Raw genomic sequence first — 27,261 nt, forward strand, 5'->3', positions numbered from 1 at the left:
TGGCATTTCACCAAGAAAAGGACTCCGCATATATTCTGGAGCCTACCATTAGATGTGAGGTCGACTCCAGTCAGCCAGCAGAAGTAGACGCGGGGAAGCAAATCGTTTATGAACCAACCATCAGCTACTTCAACATCTCCTGTACAAGGGTTGTAGGACTCATAAGAGCAAGAGGAACCATATCAAAATTCTTAGTTGAGTTTTTCAAAAGTGTGGGTATTCCCAACAATATGTACTGTGATTTAGCCATCTTGCCATTAAAGGCTCCGTCCAAACTGTTAGAAATCACCTCTGTAGTACTGCATATGAAAAGGATTAACTCCAGAAAACTCTTCAATATTTAAATGTTACAGGGTACTTTGTCAGATTTAGGGCAGCCTGTCATTGTAGGAAGAACAAATAAATAATAATAATAAAAAAGGAGTTCACATTGTAACTGTTAATGAAGTTTTAAAATAGAATATCCATCAGCCATGAAGAAAATTGTAGTGTGTACTAAGCCATCAATATTATCAACATTCGGGGAGGATAACAATCTAGAAAAAAAAAAGTGCGTTTTTCGAGTTCTGATGGGGATTGATTTCCACCCAACTAACTTTTGAAAAGGAATAATCTACAAATATTATGGTGACCTTAATCAATAATCCTGAAGATGACAAAACTGAGCTCGATAGCTCCAGTCGCTTAAGTGCGGCCAGTATCCAGTATTCGGGAGATAGCGGGTTTGAACCCCACTGTTGGCAGTCCTGAAGATGGTTTTCCATGGTTTCCCATTTTCACACCAGGCAAATGCTGGGGCTGTACCTTAATTAAGGCCAGGGCCACATCCTTCCCACTCCTAGCCCTTTCCTGTCCCGTCGTCGCCATAAGACCTATCTGAGTCGGTGCGATGTAAAACAACTTGTAAAAAAAGATGACAAATATATAATTTACACTATGCACTTATTCACTAACACTACTGTTTTCCTTCTTGATTACATATCACTCGGAACATCTATTTTATGCTCTAAATATTGTTTTAATATTGTGTTTCTTTCTTCTATGAGGTTGTTCTTCCGACGACGTTCCGCTAGTTTCTCCCTCTCAATATCTATCTTCTCTTTCTCCATTTGCAGCTTCTCTCTATGAACAGACTTCATATTACTATAGTATTCCTGTCGATCCTTCCTCATCAGAGCCAAAATGCTGTTTCTTGGTTCTGTTCTTTTTCTTTTGTGGGGTGTCTCCTGATACGTTGGTGGTGAATGACAAAGTAGGCCTACACTGCTGGTTGAGGGTGCATTTTCACACATCGGTTCGGGGATACCGGTATTAATGGAAACATCATCATTATTGCTGGTTACTGGGGAGGCTGGAACAACTTCAAGAGTAGTGTTTGTGGACAATTCTGGTTGAATGTTTTTCTTCTTAGCGAAGACCTCCTTCATTTGCTCCTCATATGCAAAATATTTATGTGTCTTACCTTTATTATTGCTGTCAACAATTTTTTTATAGTTCCGCTCAAGAACCCTCCACCTATTCTCACACTGGGATGGAGTGAAATTAGTTTTTTGTTGTTCGTTCACATTTTTCGCTAAAATTTCCCACAAACGCTTCATATTTCGTATTTCCATGGAACCTATTTTTAAACTGTATATTTTGTAAAAGTCAATCAAAGAACGGGTAGCATGCTCGCTCCAAAATAAAAGTACTTGTCTTTCAGTTTGAGCCTCATTCATCAATAGAAATTCTCCTTGTACTTCCCTGACTGATAGTTGATTACTACCGGTACCTGCAAACAGGAAATGCAGTAAGTGTTATTAAATTCGATTTTAAATATGAAGAGAAACTTATTTTAACGGCGGAGATACTGTAAATGTACAAACCTTCCATCCTGATTACTTTACACAGGCCTGTTTGACAATCAGTTTCCTACGGCTGCAACGTAAAACAAAACAATTCCTTCAATGCACGTCCTTAAAAGTCTTTCCCGTTGTTGCGCCGAGCAATCAGGTCGACGGGGTGTTCGGCAGCGTTCTTGCAGGATTGGCAAGTATTTGGGGGATGGTTTCAAACTAGTTTCCAATCGAGCATCGCCAGGCTTGCGCAATAATTGCAGTTGGCAACAGTTTTCAAACTGTCACAAATCCTGTGGGTGGTTTTAACTCCAGGGGCCCTCTGAACCGAAGACCACTACGCTGACCATTCAGTCAAGAAGCTGGATCGGTCATAATATGGATTATAAGTAATAAGCCTGGGAAATAAACGTTCGAAAATTAAAAACTGATTCGACGCTTGTAAAGATATTTGTAGTGATCAAAGAGTAAATCCTTTTCCCAATGTTGGTAGCAGTTTACCGGAAGTCCCGTCGCTTTGTTTTTTGTATTGTATTGCAATTGCACTGTATGGTGCTGTATGGCGTTTTGGTTATAATCACATTATCATTGGTAACAAATTGAGTGATTTAGCCATTTCTTCTGTATTTTGCTTTAGCAGTCCTGTTGAGTGAAATTTTGTTATAGACATTGTTATTTGTCGGAGAGGCAAAGATGACCACCGGTAGAGTGAAAACCAAGCTCGACAAATCTGGAGGTAATAATTATATATTTAGGTTAAGGGACAGTGTCTCACAATACTTTGGTAATTCATTTATTCAGGTGATTCAAAGACAATTCAAGTTTTCTTTTATTGAATTCTTGTGAACAGTAGTACTTGTTTTACTAGTTTAAACCACATAGGGAAAATTGTGGTGATCTTATAAACTTAATTCATCTTTGATTCAGAAATGATGGCATATGGGGAAGCGGCAGTTCGAAATAATGCTGGTATTCTGGAATACTGTCGTACATCAATGGCTGCTCTGTCCGGATCTACTGCTGGATTGCTGGGTCTCACTGGATTCTATGGTTTTGGATTTTATGTGTTTGCTGTTGTAGGCTTATGGGTATGTTCCCTTAAATATTGAATTCATTATAACTATAATCATTAGTCCAGCTCGGGAGGCACTCACGCGTAGCGACTGTCGTTTGTTTCCTTGCTCGCAGCCTACTCGGAAAGGATGTTCTCTTGCAGTGCTCAGCGCTGCCAACCTCTGTACTTAGGAACTATGCTTGCTTCGCTTGCTTCGATAGCTGGTGGTGGTGATTATTAGTTTGATTCTTGCTGTGGACAAGACCATTGGTCTGGACGGTTAGAAGCTGCGAAGTGGCGTTAGGCCCCTAGTTTCGTGAGGAAAGACGATTGGTCTGGACAGTTAGGATTCTTGCCGTGGAGAAAACCATTGGTCTGGATAGTTAGGATTCTTGCCGTGGACAAGACCATTGGTCTGGTCGGTTAGAAGCCGCGAAGTGGCGTTAGGCCCCTAGTTTCCTGAGCGCGGCCCTAGCCCTCTACTTTCGTGGACTGGGATGACGACATAAGCGCTATCTATGAGGTCTAGTGTTTCAAATATGAATTACAAGATCTTTGTTTCACTTCCATTGCCGATTGTCGATTGTATTCAATAACACACGTTCCCTACATAATTGTTGCTTCATTATTGATGTAATGGCTGCCTGCGGTGGATGTGTTACTACCTACACCGAATTTGCAATCAAATATCACAGCAATTTAAACAATTTAGTGGAATTGTACCAACGTCACAGTTTGTTGTCGAATAAGACAGTTTGTCAAAAGTGCGGATGTGATGTTCCATTGCATGTGATCAAGTGTGGTGAAAGAAATGAAAAAATTGAATTTCAGTGTCAACGAGCCGAACAGGGTGTGAAATGTACTTGGAGAGCTAGTGGGAGAACAGATACTTTCTTTGAAGGCTTTAATTTGAGTTTATTTCAAACTGGTCAGTTTGCTATCCTCTGGTGCCTTTCACCGAAACCCCTGGGTCCTACTGTTAAACTTGAGTTGGGTTTCTGTGGTACAACTGTTGTCGATTGGTCCAACTTCTGTAGGGAGGTCTGCATCGCGTGGGTCGACGATAATAAAAAAAAAAATTGGAGGACCCAACTTCGTTGTGGAAATAGACGAAAGCCAGTTCGGGAAAAGAAAGTACGATCGCGGCAGGCGGATAGAAGAGCAGTGCTCTTCGGAGGCGTCGAATGAGAAAACTTCAAAAACTTTTTCGTGGTCCCTGTCGAGAAAAGGGATAAAGCCACGTTACTTGACGTCATTAAAGAGTGGATCTTGCCAGGGACGATAATAATATCAGATTGCTGGAAGGCCTACGACTGTTTGGAGGACGAGGGATTCGTGCACCTCCGCGTGAATCACTCTGTTCAGTTTGTGGACACGAAGAAGAGTGGTCACGTAAATAGGGGGAACAGGAGGGTGATGCCCATCAATCGCCCTACCGTGCACACGCAGAATATTGAAAACCGGAGGTGTTATCAGAAGCACGGGAGCTACTCGGTTCCGGGATTCGGCAGGAGGAAACGATTTTTCCACGGCTATCTTGCCGAATCTCTCTTTAAGAGCTCGTTCCCCTTAAACGCCCGGGTGCACGAATTCCTCAAGGCTGCAGCAACCCTCTACCTTCTTCTACATTAAGACAAGTTTCACGTATCTTTATTGCTGTTCTGTATTGTACATTGTTTTCTTCACATGTTACATTTACTTGCGCTTTTATTGTGCTGCGGTTGGTAACGCGTTATGATGAAGTTCCTTCTCGGGAAGGAGATCACGTGCCAGTTTACATTGGCCAATAGGAATACAAGAAGCTACTTGAGAAATGAATATGGCGTGTAATAATCTTAATTAGGTTATAAAAGTAAATGTAGTTTTTGGGGTGGGTTGGTGGGTTCCTGGACATCGCAATGAACACATCTCTCCTCTCGGATGCTCTCCAAGTTAGATTGCATTAATTTCCACTCACTTATAACATTACAGATGTAGTGCCTCCCGGGCTGGATTAATACCTAACTATAGAGTGATCTGTGAAATACAGATAACCATTATTGCTTGGACTCCATGAAAAATAACTTGCAATCTAGGCCTACTTTCTTACAGACATGACGAGTCTGTAAAATGGAAATTGGATTTGGACCTCACGTAGGTAGACCACTGTTTTCTGGACACACTCTGTGCCAAGGATTTCACTGTTTGACCTGTAAAGCATCAGTTATCATTATCAACTATCAAATAAATTTCATTTTAGTTTATCGTCCCAGTAACTACTTTTACAGTTTTCAGAGACAGCAAGGGACCAGAATTTTGTGCCACAGGAGTTATGTGCCAGTAAATGTGCCGACACAGTGATGTATTTGAGCACCCTTAAATACCACCAAACCGAGCCAAGATTGACCTGCCAACTTGGACTCAGAAGGTCAGCTGTTTTTCTCAGGGCAGAGTTTTACAAAGAAGGCCGCAAGGATTAGTAACGTGAGCCACTACTAGGTGGCGCACGCGAGTTCACTGGCCCACTAGTAGTGCTGAGAAGGAGCACCGAGAGGAACGACAATGCTGCCAACTGTTTGCTGTTGGTTTTAAATGGCTATACTTTTTTTTCTTGCCGCGCGGACAGTATGCGCTGCGGCGATAGAAAAGAGCCTCTCGAGGGGAGTGTAGGACCACTGTTCTCATGACAGAGATTGGCCTGGATGTCCAAAGATAGGTTACAACTAGGCCTACTAAATTACCCTTTTTCTTGCCATGCGGACAGTATGCGCCGAGGCCGCAGAAAAGAGCCTCCCGAAGGGAGTGTAGCCCTGAAGGGGCCACTGTTCCCATGACAGAGATTGACTTGGAAGTGCAAAAATGCGTTAAAGCTAATAAATGACTTTTATTTCTCGCCGTAAGCCTCGAGATTAAAGGAGGAATTCAGAAAGTGTAACGCAACCGTCCAACGCCATGACACTTTTAAACTTCGCTAGCCACTTAATCATTTTTTCCTTCTGCAAAGGTTGGTGTCAAAATCTCGGCCTCATCCTAGGTGTCAATGACGTTATCTTCTTCCATACGTCAACCAATCACTGTTATAGTACCGCATATGCAATGGACTATAGCGTCTGAAACAGTATTTTTGCTTATAAAAGTAAATGTACTTCTTGGGGCGGGCGGGTTGGTCCCTGGCAAGCGTATTGAACACATCTCTCTTCCACAATCATTTTAGGTGAGAATAGCAGCATTTAAAGTAACATGTCATGTAATAATCCTTGCGGCCTTCTTTGTAAATTTCTACCAAGAGCTTATATATCCATCTATGGCAATAATAATCTTGTCACACATCTGATAGTCTTCATGACTGAGCGATAATGATTAGTGCAGCTTTCATTCATTTTGAAAAGGAGGTAAGAATAACAATCGTACGGCATCAGTTGCCATGTGCAGGCATTTTGACACCATCTGAACGTTGTTTCTTTTCTCTACCAGATAGCGGAGTAAACAGTCTGCTGGGTGATTTATTGTTGAGTTTTAATGAATTTTGTTCGGTAAACACCAGATGTACCCCCAGAGGTCTTTTTCATGCTGAATGGCTTTTATTCTGCCCTTCAGACATCCCATTACCTCTGCAAAATTTGAACCTGCTATCTTGGATTTTGGCAAAAGTTGACACTGTGCAACCCAAAGTTTATAACATTATAAGGAAGTGGAAATTATGCAAATTTTACTTGGAATTCCTCTTAGAGGAGATATGTTTTCATTGTAATGTCTAGAAACCCACCATCCTGCCTCCAGAAGTACATTTACTTTTATAACGAAACAAAGAGCAGCGGCCGCCATTGTCCATTGCTTAAGTAGCTACTTGCAATCTTATTGGCCAACGTGAAAAGAATGTGATGTCGTTGCCATCAATGCTGACAATTAGATTGCGGCTGAATAAAAGCACAAATAAAAACACAGCGTAAAGGAAACACAATGTGAAATACACAAGAGCAATAATTTTACATTAACCTTACCTTAATGCAGTGGTGGATACAGGGCTGCGGCATCCTCACGTCTAGGGGGAAGGAGCTTTTAAATAGGGATTCGCCTGTCGACTTTGGCAAAATAAAATGCGCTCTTATCGCCCTACAGAATGCATACCGGCCAGCTTTCCCGATTTAGGCGGAGACTCCCGATTTTCGACATTTTTTTTCTGCCTCCCGATTATTCTATTATTTCTCCCGATTTTAGCTTATTTTTTGGTGAACTTCAAACATTTGTTTTCAAATCCGGCCATTTCAGCATTTTTTCGCCAGGGGCCGGAAGTCCTTCGCTCGTTGGCTGCTTTCAAACGAAATATCGATGTTTATAAATGCGTGAATGTGTGATGTTTATTGAAAACTGTATATCGCGACGCATATATCGATTGTCAATCTCTCGTTCTCGCGTGCGCTATGTTCGTGTTTGTTCACATCAGTCTAGTCAATTCCATTCTCTTTAGTCGATTCTAGGGACTACTCACTATATATTGAGTCTTTCTTAGTAATTTAGTGACAGAATTTCAGTGATAACGACTAGTGACTTTTCTAGAGATTTTAGGAGCTATTAGGAGACAATTCTGACTAATTTTAATGTATCTCAATATAAATAAGAGTTTTGTCTGTACATTGCTCAGAATTTAAAAAAAGATGATATTTCCGTACCGGTCGTGACCATAGTAAGAAGGGGAAATGCAAGTTTTAATTTTCCGTAATTTCTGTCTGTATGTATGTATGTATGTACATACGTATGCACACACGCTCATCACGAGAAAACGGCTGAAGAGAATTTAATGAAAATCTGTGTATAATGTCGGGGAATAAGTCGCTACACTCTAGGCCATAAATAATTTTATTCACACTGAGTGAAATGGTAGTTTAGGGGAAGGCCTAAAATTTAATTCTCAAATATTTCTTATTATTGGCCCTAGCGATAAATACTACATAACTAAAGTTATATATTATTAAACTTCCTATCATGTATGTCTTATACATTTTTACCGTACTGGCTATGATAACAGAGATATTCATGAATTTGGATTTTTTTTTTTTGCTAAGTCCATATCAGCGCCTAGGTACGAGAAAATGGGTGAACAGAATTTTATGTAAAGTCGGGGAATAAGAAACTACAGTCTATGCTATAAATAATTTTATTCACTCTGTTCAAAATGGTAGTTTAGGGGAAGGTGCCAAAAATTTCATTTTTAATTACCTATCTTACTGGTCATATTGAAAAGTAGCCTACTACATAACAAAAGTTATAGAGAATACAATTTCCGATTATTTATATCTTATTCAGTTTTGATGATGATGATGATGATGATGATGCTTGCTGTTTAAAGCGGCCTAACATCTAGGTCATTGGCCCTATTCAGTTTTGCAAGACACAATTCTCATGATTGATCTGTATTGAAACTGACAAGTAAATTATCACAAATAATTTATTCTATTATCACCACCTATTTAATACAAGCCATGTGCTACATGGATGAAATCTACATAATACTATATACACTTCTCAGGGACATTAATCCATGTATGAATAGATAATGTTTCAGACATTTGACCTTAAGGTAACCTACAGGCTGATGATGCCTTTAACAAGGGGCGAAACATGTCCCTGAGAAGTGTATATAGTAGCTGGGGAGTGGGGAGTTAGATCTCTCTCTTCTTTAGTATGCCATTCCTCTGGTTCATAATTTTCTGATACTACTGGTACGTAACACACTGGAACATCATAGTATTCCAGCTCTTCAGTCCCTACTCTGAGGTAGTGATTTGAATGAGCAGTGTGCACATTTAAATGGAAATAATTACACAGGAGTGTTCGCGGCTGTTTGCAGCCTGGTCATTCTAGCTCTGAAACTTTGAGCTGTTAGATCGACACCGTAGTACTTTTTGCTAAAAGTGAGAAAATGTACTGTTTTCATTTTATCGAATATTTCATATGATGGCATGCTTTTAATCGCGATATTCATACTGGCGTCATTGTAATTACCTATGTTGAGTTCAGTTGGGAAAACTATAAGGACAGTCTTTCTGAGAATTCCGTAGCGAAGCACAGGTACTTCAGCTAGTTATTTGACCCAATTAGCATTGCGCTTCGCATAATCACGCGGGCGCTTGATGCAATATATTAATCTATGCATTTGCTAAGTAATGGCATCTGAGTGCATGACTGATTCACACATGTGGAGCATGAGTTCAAACTATTTTCGGTAGACTTATCAGAGACCGATCATCTCACTCACATACTTGCTGTGAGGGAATAGATATGTGTAACTTTTAGCCTCGTAGCCTCATATAGCAACAGTTGGGCTTGAGACAATAAGTGTTATAAATATATCGTAGTACTGTATTGGCAAGACATGTAGAATAAGCAGTTTTGACCAATTGTATCTCCTGATTTCTCCTGATTTTTCCTGATTTTCGTATCAAAATCTCCTGATTTTTGGTTTTGTGAAGTTGGCAGGTATGAGAATGCTAGAGACCTAAAAGCTGCTTCGCAGCCCTAACCTGGGGGCTTAACGCCACAGTCCAGTGGTTTCATGACTAGCCTTAGTTCCCAACTAAACAAGTTGGCAGCATTGTTGACCGCTCGAGCTCGTACTCTCGTCCTCAGTGAGAAGGCCGCGATAGAAGTAAACAAATTACAGTCATTCCGTGCGCAGCTGAATGTAGTGAATATAGGGTAGCACAGCATCAACTATTGATCTTGGGATCTGGAGGGCAACACTGCACCACTGATCTACAGAGGGAGATTGAAAAGGAGGTACAAATGAACATGCGGAGGATTTCATAGTATGCAGAGCGAATGGAATAGGAGTAGATTAAACCAGCTATGACTAGAAGATCGAATGAATGTGAGTTAGAAAAGTGTAGTGTATTTTTGTGTAGATTATTATTTACTATATAATATTATGTACTCAAACTCTGCTCTCAATGATGTATCACTACAGTGGCTAAGTATAAGAGAGGGCCAAGAGCCCTAACTTCGCCACCTACAAAGGCATGATAAATAAATAAATAAATAAATAATTATGTAATCGCCAGTAAACAGTACCCTCAGTTGGTCTTCTTGGTATAATTTCATTTCTGTACCCCCGCTAGTATTGCGAGAGTGCATTACACTGGGCATGGAGGATAGTGCTCTTTTGTTGTTAGCACCTTACACTTTTCTCTGACGTCACTAGCAATTTCTTCATTGGTCAATGTACTGTATGTTCTGACTAGTGACAAAACCCATTGGTATAACACTTCAATAATCAGTGAAGTAAAAGAACAAATGTTCCACAATTTAATATGCTTTTTCCTTTGAAAATTCAAGTGATCCATTCATTTTGCTGGTCAATGTAGTTAGTGGGATGTAAAGTTGATAACACTGTTATTATTAATCCCGTTGTTGTTATTATTATTTTTTAATTTCTTTTTTCCATATCTGCCTACAAAGGTCCACACTATTTCAGCTGTCTTCTCTGGGTTTTGATCTTTGCCCAGTGCTCCTTCATTTGTTGCCACTGTTGCTCTTTTCTTTCCTCCGCCCACGTCTTTCCGATCTTCAGCTTTGGCATTTGTTGAAAACCGTGGTGGTCTTTTAGTTTCCTCCTGAGTGAGTGCATTTTTGTATATCTTCATAAGTGATCCCCATCTCCTGTTGGTGTCTTTTCACCTCCTTGAACCAAGTTAGAAAGGTCTTCTTATTTTGAAAATTATATTATTATTATTTTACATTTTATGGCCTACATTTGTCTTCTTCTTCTTCTTATTATTATTATTGAACAAGTTTGCTGTGCGGTTATGGGCGTGCATTCAGGAGATAGTAGGTTTGAACTCCACTGTTGGCAGCTCTGAAGAGGGTTTTCAGTGGTTTCTCGTTTTCATTCCAGTTGAGGCCATGGCCGCTTCTTTCCCACTCCTAGCCTTCTTATCCCATCATCGCCATAAGATATATCTGTGTCGGTGTGACATAAAGCAAATTGTAAAAAAAAATTATTATTTGCTCCTTGCTAGACATACCTAATCCATCTCCCCTGCTCCTCGACTGTCTCCAGACCAAGCAGAAAGAGTTGATTCATGAACCTGCAGTGCTTGTTAGCAACTAATATATTTATGTTAAGGAACCTAAAATGTATTGGAGGTGGAAAGAAATTGGGTTTGTTTCTTGATGTGACAAAATTCAGCGTTTCTATGCGAATCACACTTTGGTCATGTTTTGAATTATGACTTCTCCCGATCTTAGAAATTTTAAATACTGGTAATATCTTTCTTGAAAATTTTATTTTTACTTCATCTCATCTACTGGGCTGTACAGTCGTCCTCGGGTCACCGTACCAATGGATGAGAAAATTGGAAAACCACAGTATGACTGTGGAGGCAAAGGGGGAAATCTGGGAGAATAATAGGAGTTTTTGCGGTCGTGCCTTCCATTATTTTCGCAGCTAATAATTAAAAAATAAATGTATTGCTAAATAAACAGAATGTTTCAAAGCATCAGCAAAACCTGGTCATCGGCGGTCCTGCAGGTCATAAAAGAGAATAATAGTCTTTCAGGTTAATGTACCTTTCAAACAGTTTCTCATTCAAGCTCTTTAAGTTTTTAGGCTTTTTCAATCATAGGTTTACCCATGTTTCGCTCGATTGTAGCAGTGGGCTCATCAGTTGGCATGCTACACACTTCCAAGACGCTGGTGCTGGTGCGCCGTTGAGACACCACTGCAAGCCTCCTATGTAGGGCAATGCAGTGACGGTGCACTAGCGGAAGCACGTGCCGCCACTTGTATAAATGTCGGCCTTTGGCCTATATAAAAAAATAAGGTTCCAAAGAAGGAAACCATAATTTAATTTCATCGATTAATTAATTTCTCATTCTGCGCAGCTGTCAACTTGCATCCGGGAGATAGTGGGTTCGAACCCCACTGTTGGCGGCCCTGAAGACGGTTTTCTGTGGTTTCCCATTTTCCCATTTAAGGCTGTTCCTTAATTAAGGCCAAGGCCGCTTCCTTCCCACTCCTAAGCCTTTCCTATCCCATCGTCGTCATAAGACCTATCTGTGTCGGTGTGACATAAAGCAGGTTGTAAAAAAAAAATTAATTTCTCATTCCTTTGCAGCCAACATCTTCAAAACAAATATATTTTACAAAAAGAAATTGTAACAAAAATATCATTTTTCTTTTAGATTTTTGCAGAAACTGTCAATTTTTACAGAAATTTGTGACCAACTTACAGCCATAAATCAGTCACATTTGTAAAAAATTGTGCACATATTTCTTGCTCCATATTTCCATTTTTCGTGTTTACCGCTGATTACAAAACTGCCCAACCTTGATAATAGAGCAGGAGATGAAATTTTTAAAATTTATTTTTTAGTCACGAAGCATAAGATACAGCTATACTGAGAAAATTTCGCTTTTACTGTCAACAGACTAATGAACAAATGTAAACTTTCATGGTAAAATATAACGAACATAGCAATAGATAACAAGATCAGATACACAGGCTACTAATAACAACTGTCCAAATCGAAAACCATGAGAATGTCCAGTTCATAGCCAAGTCGTCGTGGATCAAGATTGCGGGCGAGTTAGCCATGCGGTTAGGGCCGCGCAGCTGTGAGCTTGCATCCGGGAGATAGTGGGTTCGAATCCCACTGTCGGTAGCCCTGAAGATGGTTTTCCGTGGTTTCCCATTTTCACACCAGGCAAATGCTGGGGCTGTACCTTAATTAAGGCCACAGCCGCTTCCTTCCATCTCCCAGGTCTTTCCTATCCCATCGTCGATATAAGACCTATCTGTGTCGGTGCAACATAAAGCCACTAGCAAAAAAAAAAAAAAAAAAGACGACGACTTGATGATGCTCCAGTGCACCCATTGAAGTTCCCACAAATCTGCAAGGATGCCAATGACTTAACATTGTCTATTCATCCATAAAGCTAGAAGAGGGGGAGAGCATCCTGTCCAAGGGTCTGGAAACCTTAGAGGACTGCATGCCTGGTAAGGAATATGAAGCTGGAACAAGGGATAATTTCAAGTGCCCACTGTGGTAGAAATCAAATCAGAGGTAATGAGCTCACAGTTATGATCAAGAATATGCTGTAAGAAAGAAATAAGCTCTTGGATATAATTATCCTTATACCGTCTATCATAAGCCTACCCACACAAATCGCTATCTCCATGCAGATTCTCACCACCACCCAGTGCAAAAACAGGGCATTCTCACGACATTCGCCACGAGAGCGACACAGCATCCAGGAGGAGATGGACACACTCAAAGTCCCATTCAAGTGTAATGGTTATAACAATGTACAGATTCATAGAGCCCTGCATCCCAGAGGGACAACTAAGCAAAGCTCACAGAAAGAAGTAGTGAAGAGAACTGCCTACCTGCCTTACATCCACAAGACCACAGACCAAATTTCCAAGATCCTCCGCAAACACATTATAAAGACCCTCTCTTCCCTGTCCTTTGACTGTCGTTATTTTGTTTCATTGTTTTCCAAATTCGTACGTTCCTCATCACCAGATGTTTCATTCCAGGCTTGTGTCAGAGTCATGTTTTCATATGTGTGTACACCAGATATACCCTCCGCACCAATTCTGATGGAGCCTTCAGCTTTTGCTTCGAATGTTAGCGCTGTACTGTGTACTGTGAGCCATCTGGTGACAAAATGACCGTACCACTTACACTTCTGTTACTAACGTCTAAATTCAAACCTTCATTATTGCATAAGTCTTCTTTGTGAACAGTCGAGATTTTCTTCTGAAGACGCGGAGCAAACTTCTCTGCAAAACGTAAACAGTTTCACCTTATTTCCTTGGCACGGCAAAAGCACAAAAGCCCATATCATGCCAATCCTTATATTGTTTAGTTTTCTAACAGACTTTGTTGTACGCAAGTGAAAGCTGGGTGTATTCAGGATATCTTGCTCATAAGATGGAAGAAATGGACATGAATGCAATGAGAATGATTCATTCAATCAGTCACTACTGATCTGCATTTAGGGCAGTTGCCCAGGTGTCTGATTCCCTACCTGTTGTTTTCCTACCCTTCTTTTAAATGATTTCAAAGAAATTGGAAATTTATTGAACATCTCCCTCTGTAAGTTATTCCAATCCCTAACACCCCTTCCTATAAACAAATATTTGCCCCAATTTGTCCTCTACCCTCTGTGGGTGGGAGATGCAGACGAAGAATACACCCACGGTATCCCCTGCCTGTCGTAAGAGGCGACTAAAAGGGGCGACCAAGGGATGATTATATTAGAACCATGATACTCCTTGTGATTAGTACCACCACGCAGGAAACACCATGGGTCACTTTTACTTGCGCATAGTACCACTATATTAGGTACCACATAGGTTTGTGAGTAGTAGCAAACGAGAGCGTGACGGCTTTTACAGTACGTGTGTTTAGTAGCACTATATGAGCGACACCATGGGATGACGGAACCCATGGTTCTGGCTTGCCTATGATTAGTACCCACTATATGAGGAACACCACGGGATAGTACGAGTCTCTGTGGTTAGTACACTTAGGTGATGAACACCATAGGTGTGTGTTGTGTGTCAATGGTGCCGCAGTGTGCGAAACACAGTAGGTCTGTAATACATGTTTGAATTTCATTACCTGTGAGTAGTACCATAATGTTTGGAATACCGCGAGTCTACGCTAGAACCCTGAAACTCCTTGTGATTAGTACCACCACACGGGGAACACCATGGGTCACTTTTACTTGCACGTAGTACCACTATGTTAGGTACCACATAGGTTTGTGATTAGTAGCAAGCGAGAGCTTTTACAGTACCTGTGATTAGTAGGACTATATGAGCGACACCATGGGATGACGGAACCCATGGTTCTGGCTTGCCTATTATTAGTACCCACTATATGAGGAACACCATGGGATAGTACGAGTCTCTGTGGTTAGTACACTTAGGTGATGAACACCATAGGTTTGCGTTGCCTGTCAATGGCACCGCAATATGCGAAACACAGTACGTCTGTAATACATGTGCGAATTTCATTACCTGTGAGTAGTACCATAATGTTTGGAATAACGCGAGTCTATGCTACTCTTGATTAGTGCCGCAACATGACAAATACCATGGTTCTACTTTTCTACCAATAAGTACCATTATGAGGGACCGATGGCTTGGATTTTGGATTTCTTTCAACTACAAGCATCATCGGTTCAGTATCATGCTATAAAAAGCAGTCCCTTGGTCAGTAATACTATTGTTTTACGCCAGTTTCTGTGCATGTGAGGCACTGTGGGTCAGTTCCACTGATCGTTTTAACTTCATATTCATCCATTCATTCTTCGTCCTCATGTTTTGAATTGTGGTCAGTGGTGGATTTTGGGTTTTTAATTTGCCATTTCATTTCGTCTCATTTTGTACCATTAGGGGCTGATGACCTAGATGTTAGGCCCCTTTAAAAAACAAGCATCAATCAATCAGTCAATTTGTCCTCTTGAATTCCAGCTTTATCTTCATATTTTGATCTTTCCTACTTTTAAAAACATCACTCAAACTTATTCGTCTACTGATGTCATTCCACGCCATCTCTCCACTGACAGCTCAGAATATACCACCGAGTCGAGCAGCTCGTCTCCTTTCTCCCAAGTCTTCCCAGCCCAAACTTTGCAACGTTTTTGTAATGCTACTCTTTTGTCGGAAATCACTCAGAACAAATTGAGCTGCTTTTCTTTGGATTTCTTCCAGTTCTTGAATCAGGTAATCCTTGTGAGGGTCCCATACACTGGAACCATACTCTAATTGGGGTCTTGCCAGAGACTTATATGCCCTCTCCTTTACATTCTTACTACAACCCCTAAATACCCTCATAACCATGTACAGAGATCTGTATCCTTTATTTACAATCACATTTAACTTACGTGATTACCCCAATGAAGATCTTTCCTTATATTAACACCTAGGTACTTACAGTGATCCTCAAAAGGAACTTTCACACCATCAGCTGAGTAATTAAACCTGAGAGGACTCTTCCTATTTGTGAAACTCGCAACCTGGCTTTTAACCCCGTTTATCATAATACAATTGCCTTATGTCCATCTCACAACATTATTGAGGTCATTTTGCAGTTGCTCATTATCTTGTAACTTATTACTCTGTACAGAATAACATCATCTGCAGAAAGCCTTATCTCTGATTCCACTTGTTTACTCATATCATTGATATATATATATATATATATATATAAAAACACAAAGGTCCAATAATGCTGCCCTGAGGAATTACCCTCTTAATTATTGCACGGTCAGATAAAACTTCGCTTACTGTAATTCTCTGAGCTCTATTTTCTAGAAATACAGCTACCCATTCAGTCACTCTTATGTCTAGTCCAGTTGCACTCATTTTTGCCCGTCTACCCTATCAAATGCCTTAGATAATTGGTACAAACAGGTGAGAACAATGACAGGAGGCACTTACAGTGAGGAGATAAAGGATTAATTGGCAAGTTGTCACTCACAGTGGCGTACAAACTGAAAGATTCAGTATAAGAGCCTATAATGAATGTAGCTTAGTGCAGCATTCTCAGAACACCAGCCCTTGGACTGTGCTGAGTATGGAGCATCAGTTTGATGTTTTTTCTTCTCTTGGATATTGCTTTGAGTGAGACTTTCATGATTCTGTCTGGATGTCATAGACTAACATCACTCCAGAAGATCTACCCTCTTATTGGAGTTTCTCCACGTCATGTCCAGAGAATTGCAGCTGCGGTATCTGAGAAAAAGCGACGGAAACTTGATTCAAGACATCTGTTTTTGGCCATCGACCAGCCTGACAAGGGACTTAAGTCCCAAAGCAGCATTTTGCGGTGAGTAGTAGCCCTCGAAGTTTCACAAGAAGCTGCTTGCGTGAAGAAATCCCTCTCTCAGAGAAAATGACACCAGGTCATGGCTTGGCATGTGGAATTTGGAAATCATTGCAGACGCTGAGGATGGGAGTTTCACACTGCAAGACCAACCTGAAGATGTGGAACATGCTGAGTAACGATGAATTCTGCGACTGCTGCACCGTACAGGAGCCAAGTCTCTTGCTGGTCTGACAAACGTTCAGAAGAAGAGCTGTGGTCGCAAATACCGAAGTCATAACTATTGCTAGTCACAGGGAAAGCTTTATTTGATTCAGACACAGTAATGAATGAATGTAGCCTATGTGTGATCTTTTCATAGGAGTGGTCTGTATACCTTTTGATCTATTGTAAAGTTATTTGAAATAATATGTCTTGTTGTAGATGCAGTACTTTCTTCCTCCAAGGTGACAATTAACAAGTTATTATAAACATCTTCTCAGTGTTCATGCTCTAATTTGCTTCCTCTTTTTCTTTCAGTGCTTAATACTTTTAAAAGCTGGATCACACTGGGAGAAGTATTTCATTAGCAGAAGAGCTCTTTTGACCAATGGTTTCTTCAGCGGTCTATTCGTATCCTTTTAAAACAATTGTACATGGTCAGGAAATATGTTTTGTTAATGCTATCTTTCTGCAGTACAGTAGACATTAATTAATTAATTTATTTATTTTTAAGTTCCTGCAATACTCCAGTAGCTACCACATACAGGGTGACCAGGTTGTTTTCAAAACGATCCCATTTCCATCTGATAGCAGATAGTAAGATGTGATTGTTTTCTAAATGTGAAGAAACTCTGGGAATATTTACTTACCGACATTTGCTAACAAGGTTTGTTTTGTCACCTATAAATATATATAAATTTTACAATTTAGGAATTTATTATTGATTCCACTTGAGACATGTTTTGCCCTTCACTGAGGGCATCATCGGTCAAATTATTTCCTCAAGGCAAAAATCAGGTACCTGGTTAGTAGTTGACATGCACAAATTAATACATATTATTAATACACATTACAAAAATTAAGTATGAGAAACAGTTGTACAATAGTGATGGTTGAACATATAGGTTTATAGAATAAGAAGTCAGCACCAATGCGTAAAATTAAAATAGTAGAGTTTGGCAGTGGTGCTCTGGAGAACAGTTGACGCAATCATAGGAAAATATAAAGTTTTAAAAATATTTACATTATAACAATCAAGGGAGAAAGGGTGTAGTGCTCGGCGTCAATGTTTGTAACCAAAAATTAATGTCATTGGTTGGTAACTATACAGTATTTACATTGTCCAATTGAACAGTTGAGAATTTTACAATTTATATACATATTTACACAAAAGCAGCTTGGTGAGCAAGGATATAAAAAATCTAGTACCAAGTGCGTCTTGTTGTTTTAAAGGTTGGAAGAAGAATGTAGCATTGACATTTCAGAATACCGTATTTCACGGCATAATCGTCGCACTTTTTATACCAAAATTTTCGAAAAAATTGTAGGGTGCGACCATTATACGATGAATATTTAATACCAGTATTTGTATTACTCAAAAAATGTATTTATAACTAAATTGTATTTGATACAAATTTAAGATGCACGTAATACTCGTGTTTATACATCAAAATAATTAAAATAGTCTAAAACAAAATTCATAATTTTTCGCAACAATTCGGCGAACGTTTTTCCAACCTGAAAATAAAAATGAACGTATTAAGTTAATTGTCATTAATTTGAGTATTAAAGTTAAAATATTACACTTGCAAAAAATTATCGCTTTGTTGTGAAATGCGGACTTACCGGTATGCAATTTATTCCAAATCTTCGGTGTCGCTATCGCAGGTTTCGCTATCTGATGCGCCGTCCTCGCCTCTCTTCACCCACGAGCATAACAAGTCCAAGGGTGGACGCCTGATATTTCCGGCGGGCGTCAATTGCTGATCGCCGCTCATCATCCACTCGTTGTAAAATCGATGTAAGTGGTCTTTAAAGGGTTTATTAACACATACGTCTAGTGGCTGCAAAGTAGATGTTAGGCCACCAGGAATGACTATCTGTCGTGTCTTATTTGTAGTGAGAATTTGCTTCACTTCGTTCACGAGGTGACCTCGCAAACTATCTAAAACAAGCAGAGCTGGTTGTTTTAGTAGTGCACCAGGTCTTCTATTCCACACAGTTTTAACCCAGTCCAGCACGAGTTCTACGTCCATCCAACCCTTTGGTTGCACTCGTACATGAATTCCACGGGGAAACTGTATATTCTTAGGCATCGTTTTCCTCTTGAAAATGATATAAGGCGGCAACTTTCTCCCGTCAGCTGTAATGGCTAGCATTGCCGTGCACCGCAACTTCTCACTACCACTGGTTTTCATTAATACACTCCGTGATCCTTTTAGCGCAATAGTGCTGTTGCGAGGCATATCAAAAAAGATATGGAGTCTGATCGGCATTACCGATTTGAGAAAGCAAGTACGAAGTTTCCTTGCGCAAACGTATGACAAATCGGTGAAAATTTACAATCTTGTCCGTGTAATCAGCAGGCAACTTTTGGCTTAGTGTTGTTCTCCTTCGCACTGACAGATTGTGTCGTCGCATGAACCCCTTAATCCACCCACGAGTCGCCTTAAACTGAGTTACCGGTATGTTGTGTTTGCGCGCTACCTCCTGTCCCTTAATTTGTAACATTTCATATGATACACTGCAGCCATTGTTACGTATTTCACTGACGTACCTAAACACTTCTTCGTCAATTATAGGAAACTTCCCTGTTTTAGGACCTCTAAACGCGCGTCTAGAGTTTGTGCTTTTTAGCTTTTTTTTACTTTCCGCCAGTCACGCACCAACTTTTCACTCACTGCAAATTTTCTTTCTGCAGCTCTGTTCCCGTGCTGTTCAGCGAAGGCAATTACGCTTAGCTTGAAGCCCGCAGAATAGTTTCTATATTTACCCATAATCGCTTATAAATGCTTCACACGTTAATGTTTTGCGATACACGGTAAATGACTTTCCGTAATTGTTCACTATTAAAACAAATTATTTCTGCAAACACCCCAAACACAAATTAAAAACTTAAATTCTCACGCACACATGTCTACATTAATCACGTAAATCTGAAACAAATAAATGCATCTGTGATCTGTCCATTCCAGAGCAGTCAATACTGTTAGGCAGCAAGGAAGCATGCAGCAATTTATCAGTTTAGCTCGTTGGTTGCGACACACTACTGCGCTTGCGCAAAGCTCGCAAACCGGAGCTCTAGCTAGCGCGGTGTAGATCTACTGTATAGTTGACTGTATTCTGAGACGTCAGTAACAAACATTCATTTTTTTCAATTTCTTTTAAACATACGGTAATTAGGTTAATATTTCTTCCCAGTTATTGATGATTTTACATTACATTACTGACGAGTTTATAAAATAAAACTTTAATAGCATTGGATAATAATTATCTTGACTGCTTGGATAAAAGTTTTCATCCCATGCCCGGACACTTATGACGTAGTAGTAAGATAAGAGTCTAGCGATGACAACTGAGACATCGTCAATAATTCGGCTGACCGTGAGCTGAATAATTCCGTGGAAATCTGCGTTATCGTCTTGGATTTCACTTCGTGCGCAATAACACAGGAGCCGGCCCCATGGTGTAGGGGTAGCGTGCTTGCCTCTTACACGGAGGCCTCGGGTTCAATTCACGGCCGGGTCAGGGAATTTTACCTGTATCTGAGGGCTGGTTCGAGGTCCACTCAACCTACCTACCCGGTATTTCCTGGCGACGTTGCCGATAAGCGATAACTTACAGCCTTACGTATTTCAAATGGGAACTCATAATATGTAGGGGGTGAATAAATAGTACACTGTCTCGCGACCACGTTGTCAAACTCCCTATAGCCTACCGGTAAGCCATGCGTCGTACATATACCGGTATTATTTATTTATACGTTGTGCAACATGTCGCAAACGTGACTGTGTTGCCAAATTGCCCATAAACCAATACACGTATTTAAATTGCGCATTCATGTGCAACTTACGTTGCAGTTCCATTTACCTTTTAACCAGATTAGTGAACAAAATTTGGACGTGCGATGATTATGTAATTAAAGGTTTAAAGTCCAATTTTTGTATTGAAAATAAAGGATGCGACGATTACGCGGTGGCGACGATTCTGCCGTGAAATACGGTATGCGGAGTGGTTTATCATCGTTAAAATCACCGGGGGTAGGTAAATGTTCATAGCTAAATGAGGTTTTATAGGACTCAAGCTGAAAGTTGTCTGGTTGCAGCACCGAGATCGGTACGGAGACTGGTCAGTGTGGATGGAGACTCATGGGTAGTCAGTGCGTTTGAATGGCAACAACAATGACAGTTATTTGTAGGTAATTGCTTATTAGGAATATGTTGCGTGTTGAAACTTTCACTTATTCTTTTAGTTGACTTCTGTAGCTTCGAATGTTATGTGAAGACATCGGTGTGAGATGCCGGTGAGACTAAATTGATATTATTCCGTGGAAAAAGTATGACGGACCTCGGGATGAAGTTATTGTTTTTTGCTGGTCTGGTGAAATAGAATAGAGTTGCTTGTGTTGTGAACTGCAGTGGAGAGATTAGAATGTATACGGTAACTGCAGATTTAAATCTAAGAATTTCATTTTTGTCCGTATTGAACTGAGAATGGAAGATAGGAAAACTTAAAAGGGTCCACCTTTTCAATACAAAAATGTTATAGTTTATTTATAACATATATTTGCACTTGGAACTAGTTCCGACGCTGTTTGGCGTCATCATCAGCCAAAATGTGGGAAATAGGCCAGCATGTAGGCATTTATATTACACAAGGCGTTACATTAAACAATACATATCTTACAAGGAGATAAAAACAGGGACGAATATAGAAACAAATGAATCGTTGAGAAAGCAAAAGTTATACATATTAAAAATAACCTTAACCACACATCTTGCAGAGCAAAAATATTCATCTTGAATGATTCCTGAATACAAAACACACGCGCACACATTTCTGAAGAGCCAGCAGGCAGGAAAAAGTAAAGTGAAACCTTAAGAGTTCTTCTGAGAAGAGTTCATCATTTTTTCTATGTTCCGACTAACTAATGAAGTCTCCCTTAAGTTCCTGATAAACATACACAACAGGAAATTCTCCTTCACTATCAACAATAGCTATAAAGACCAACGGTAAATTTCATTTTAAATATTGTGCAGAGACGTGAAAGCATGATCTTGAACATGATATAACTTCTTCATTTAACCCAATTTTTTACACAAGGTGTTATATTAAACAATACACATCTTACGAGGAGATAAAAACAGGGACGAATGTAGAAACAAATGCATCATTGAGAAAGCAAAAGTTATACATATTAATAATAAGCTTAACCACACATCTTGCAGTGCGAAAATATTTGCCTTGAATGATTCATGAATACAAAACGCACGCGCACACACTTCTGAAGAGCCAGCAGGCAGGAAAAAGTAAAGTGAAACCTTAAGAGTTCTTCTGAGAAGAGTTCATCATTTTTTCTATGTTCCGACTAACTAATGAATTCTCCCTTGAGTTCCTGATAAACATACACAACAGGAAATTCTCCTTCACTCTCAACAATAGCTATAAAAGACCAACGATAAATTGTATTTTAAATACTGTGCAGAGATGTGAAAGCATGATCTTGAACATGATATAACTTCTTCATTTAACCACCTTTGAAAGTCTCTCTCTATATTACATAGCTTCATTAACACCACCGTTCTGTAGATGCACAAAATAATCTTGTAATCTTCACAGGTCCGGTATTCAGCTTGAAAAGAATATAAAATTGGTATTAAGGAATACGTTTTCTGAGAGTTTGGAGGTTGACTGTGCCAGTATTTGTGGTGTATTGTTGCAGCGTTACGTGTAGGGTGGGGGCAGGTTTCTTTGATGTTTATTGCGGGACATGAAGCAGTAAAGCTATGGCGCGAGATGAAGAGGAACAGAGTGTGTTGGATAGTTTAGGTCTGGGGAGCGGCCATTGTTGGATTAGGAGGGGAGAGGGAAGGAGCGGTAGGGGAGGAGGAGTGGAAGGAGGGGAAGTATGGAGGGTGATGTGGTGAAAGTGTGTGGCGTGATAAAGTATTATGCATAATCTGAAAGACAGATCTGTTTTTCGGGATATTCATGTTTTTGAAAAATTCAATGAGAACGTCGAATAGGATCTTTGGTTTCTCTGAGATATCATTTAAGTTTAGGTTGGGATTGAAATATTGGTCTAAATGAATATATAGAGGTTTTCAGTGACGTCTAGGAAAGAACCTTTGTTTAGAATATCTAATACCTCAAGATCTTGATTTATTTCAGTAAAGTTGTGCTTAAATTCTTTTATATGTAGACCGACCGCGGAAAAACGGTTGTGTTTTATGGCATTGACATGTTCTGCATATCTGATTTTAAAGCTGCGTCCTGTTTGCCCTAGGTAAGAACTTTTGCAGTCTTGGCAAGAAAACCTATATACACCTGATTTAGAAAAAGGACTACTTTTATTTATTGACGAAGAGTTGTGTAGGATCTCTGTGCTTCTATTGTTAGTATGAAAGGCTATTTTAACGTTGTGTTTTTTAAGAACGTTAGTGACGTTGTAAATTTCTTTATTGAAGGTAAATGTGGAAAACGTGGCAGTGCTAGTATTTTCTTTTATTAGGGTGGTTTTTGGGCGGTGTCTGAATTTATTGATTATTCTTTCAATAAAGGATTCATTATATCCATTGAATTTTGCTATAGAGCGAATGGTGTTCAATTCTTTATTTAAGTTTTTTCTTGACATCGGAATTTTGAATGCTCGGTCTACTAAGCTATTATATGTAGCAGCTTTGTGTGTTTGGGGGTGTAGTGAGTCATTTCTTATAGTAGTGGCCGTTTGAGTGGGCTTTCTATAGATACTATATGTGAACGAAGAGGGGTGCCTATTGATTGTTAGGTCTAGGAAGTTGATGGAGTTGTTTATCTCTGATTCTAAGGTAAATTTAATGTCATGATCAATGTTATTAAGGTTTTTGAGGGTGGATGGCACATCTTTGGAGCGTTCATCTAGGATTATAAATGTGTCATCTACGTACCTAGCCCAGAATTGGATATTAGAAAATTTGATGTTATTGTCGATGGCGGTGTGCTCTAGGAAATCAAGGTAGATCTCTGCTAAAATTCCTGAGGCTGGTGAACCCATAGAGAAAAAATCCGTAACCACTTTATTTGGATATCCATGGATAGTGAGATCCGTACCCTTGTCAAGTCCTGTAAGATTTGCAACATCAGTAAACCTGCCCCGAAAACTCGTCTAGGTCTCTTGTCTTCTGAGCAAGCTTCTCGCCCCATGGAAAGACTGTTCATAGACTATATTGGGCCTTTCCCGAGATCTCGGAATGGTCGTCGTTTCATACTCGTGTGTGGTGACGCCTTTTCGCGTTTCACGTGGCTGTTCACCACTTGGATGGCTAACGCCAACACTACCATCTCGTGCTTGAAACAGATATTCGCCTCGTTTGGACCCTGTCAATTCTTGGTAAGTGATAACGCAAGAGCCTTTACTTCGGCCCGGTTCCGGAATTTCTGTTTTGATCTATCCATTGCTCATGTAACCACTACCCCGTATTACCCGAAGCCCAATTATGCTGAGAGAGTGAATCGTAACCTGCGATCTGCCCTAATCGCTTATCACTCCTCAGATCACTCCAAGTGGGATTCTTCATTGAATTGGTTGTCATACAGGAGTCTGCCCTAACCTCGCCTAGATTCACCAAATTAGTTGCTTATGACGCCTTAGTTTTTCTGCTGGACTTACCTGTTCGTTTCCGAGGCATTCCCGTGTTGTTTCACTAAAATATGTATATTGTAGTTTAATAGTATTTCCCTTGGGGTTTGCCTCTTATAGTTCTGTATCACTTTAGGTATTGGTAACTAGATGCACAGTTGATTTGTAATTTGAATTTACACTACTACGAATAACCTATGTATATCACTGAACTTATAGCTCATAACTTGGAATGTATTTGTAGAATTACCTTGTAAATAATATTTTTTTAAAACTAAGGATCACGGTGATTTATTTCGGAATCCGCTATCTAAGCCATGTCCATGCCTTTGGTAGGTTCCCAGCCCTTCCATCTTCTCGTTTTGTTGTTCACTAGTTGGCCCTACTGATAGTTACGTACTTGTTTTGTTGGAGACCCGCCTAATGCTAGCTACTGTTTTTCCCGAGTGTGTAGTGTTTTCTTGTATTGTGTATTGTACTCTTACCTTCCCCTTTTAACTGTGTTTGTGCCTTGTTTGGTGTTATCACTGTAGTAGAGGTAACAATCTCGTTGAGGTTTTTATCTTTATTGAAGTGTTGGTCTAGAAAGATGTATAGGTTCTCAAACTCAGTCATTAGTTTGCCTTTCTCAACTTTTTTAAGGATTTTTAAGTCTTGTTCTATTGTGGTGAAGTGGTGGCCAGTGTCCCTCATGTGGGTGTTCATTGCGGAAAATTTATTATGTTTTTGGGCATTGTAGTGTTCTAAGTAACGGGTTTGGAAGCTTCGGCCAGTTTTTCCTCCATTCTGACAGCTCACCTCTGCGCATGACTCCGCCCATGCCCCTCCCCCCCAAAGCTTTCCACCCCTCCCGCCGCCATTGCCAACCGCATGTGCATATTACCGACCGAGCCTCCTTCATAGTGCACCAATATTCATCAACAATTACCTCTCAGCGACACATCAGGTATGTAACATAACATTTACTCTTCATTATTTACCATAAACCTTTCTTACACACCGACTAATACTATTAACATCTCAATTACAGATAACTTCCACTTCATACAATAAAACTTTCAACAACACGCCAGAACTCAGCGCACATTGGCATGAAAATGGCGTGCCACTACTGCTCCTCTTCGCAGTCAGAATAAGAAGATGCCTCATCCCAGCTACAACGCTCTGACTGCAGTTACCGTATACATTCTAATCTTTCCACCGCAGTTCACAACACAAGCAACTCTATTCTATTTCACCAGACCAGCAAAAAAACAATAACTTCATCCCGAGGTCCGTCATAGTTTTTCCACGGAATAATATCAGTTTAGTCTCACCGGCATCTCACACCGATGTCTTCACATAACATTCGAAGCTACAGAAGTCAACTAAAAGAATAAGCGAAAGTTTCAACACGCAACATATTCCTAATAAGCAATTACCTACAAATAACTGTCATCGTTGTTGCCATTCAAACGCACTGACTACTCATGAGTCTCCATCCACACTGACCAGTCTCCGTACCAATCTCGGTGCTGCAACCAGACAACTTTCAGCTTGAGTCCTATAAAACTTCATTTAGCTATGAACATTTCCCAACCCCCGGTGATTTTAACGATTATAAACCACTCCGCATATTCTGAAATGTCAATGCTATATTCTTCTTCCAACCTTTAAAACAACAGGACGCACTTGGTACTAGATTTTTTTATATCCTTGCTCACCAAGCTGCTTTTGTGTAAATATGTATATAAATTGTAAAATTCTCAACTGTTCAATTGGACAATGTAAATACTGTATAGTTACCAACCATTGACATTAATTTTTGGTTACAAACATTGACGCCGAGCACTACACCCTTTCTCCCCTGATTGTTATAATGTAAATATTTTTAAAAACCTTATTCTCAACTGTTCAATTGGACAATGTAAATACTGTATAGTTACCAACCATTGACATTAATTTTTGGTTACAAACATTGACGCCGAGCACTACACCCTTTTTCCCTTGATTGTTATAATGTAAATATTTTTAAAACTTTATATTTTCCTATGATTGCGTCAACTGTTCTCCAGAGCACCACTGCCGAACTCTACTATTTTAATTTTACGCATTGGTGCTGACTTCTTATTCTATAAACCTATATGTTCAACCATCACTATTGTACAACTGTTTCTCATACTTAATTTTTGTAATGTGTATTAATAATATGTATTAATTTGTGGATGTCAACTACTAACCAGGTACCTGATTTTTGCCTTGAGGAAATAATTTGACTGATGATGCCCTCAATGAAGGGTGAAACATGTCTCAAGTGGAATCAATAATAAATTCCTAAATTGTAAAATTTATATGTATTGAATAGGTGACGAAACAAACCTTTTAGCATCCTACATTCAGTATCTTCAATACGGATAACAATGATTTTTATCACTTGCAACATTTGCTAACAATGCGCAAGTTGTTATTTTTTAACGTTGATGCTTTCACGGTCTGGGCTTTTGGGCTTGGTTCATTCCAGACTATGTGTTAATGTCATACTTTCATACGTGTGTACACACCGCCTATGCCCCCCTCTCACACGGTCCATCCAGTACTTTTCTCCACATACTTTCTTTCCATTCTTCAGCTCTGTTCCATTCTATTCTGGTGTCTTTTGTTACTTTTATTTTATTAGTTTCTGTTTCATCTACCACATTCGTCCCGGATTCGTCTGATGTCCTCTGTGATACTTTTCAAGCACGCACGGTGTGATA

At 39.8% G+C, this 27,261-nt stretch overlaps 1 protein-coding gene across 2 annotated transcripts in view; it reads left to right on the forward strand.

The window, feature by feature from the left end:
* The first annotated feature begins 2,375 nt into the window (after window positions 1-2,375).
* The window catches only part of EMC6 (ER membrane protein complex subunit 6), a 54,794-nt gene continuing 29,908 nt past the window's right edge, over window positions 2,376-27,261 (forward strand). For both annotated transcript variants that reach the window (XM_067143705.2, XM_067143704.2), the window contains exons 1-3: window positions 2,376-2,571; window positions 2,763-2,923; window positions 17,227-17,319. In XM_067143705.2, the coding sequence (XP_066999806.2) occupies window positions 2,529-2,571; window positions 2,763-2,923; window positions 17,227-17,319 (297 nt within the window). In that variant the 5' untranslated portion in view covers window positions 2,376-2,528. The remainder of the gene's footprint in view (window positions 2,572-2,762; window positions 2,924-17,226; window positions 17,320-27,261) is intronic.

The sequence above is a fragment of the Anabrus simplex genome, chromosome 3, assembly GCF_040414725.1.
Source record: "Anabrus simplex isolate iqAnaSimp1 chromosome 3, ASM4041472v1, whole genome shotgun sequence".
NCBI classification, from domain to species: Eukaryota; Metazoa; Arthropoda; class Insecta; order Orthoptera; family Tettigoniidae; genus Anabrus; species Anabrus simplex.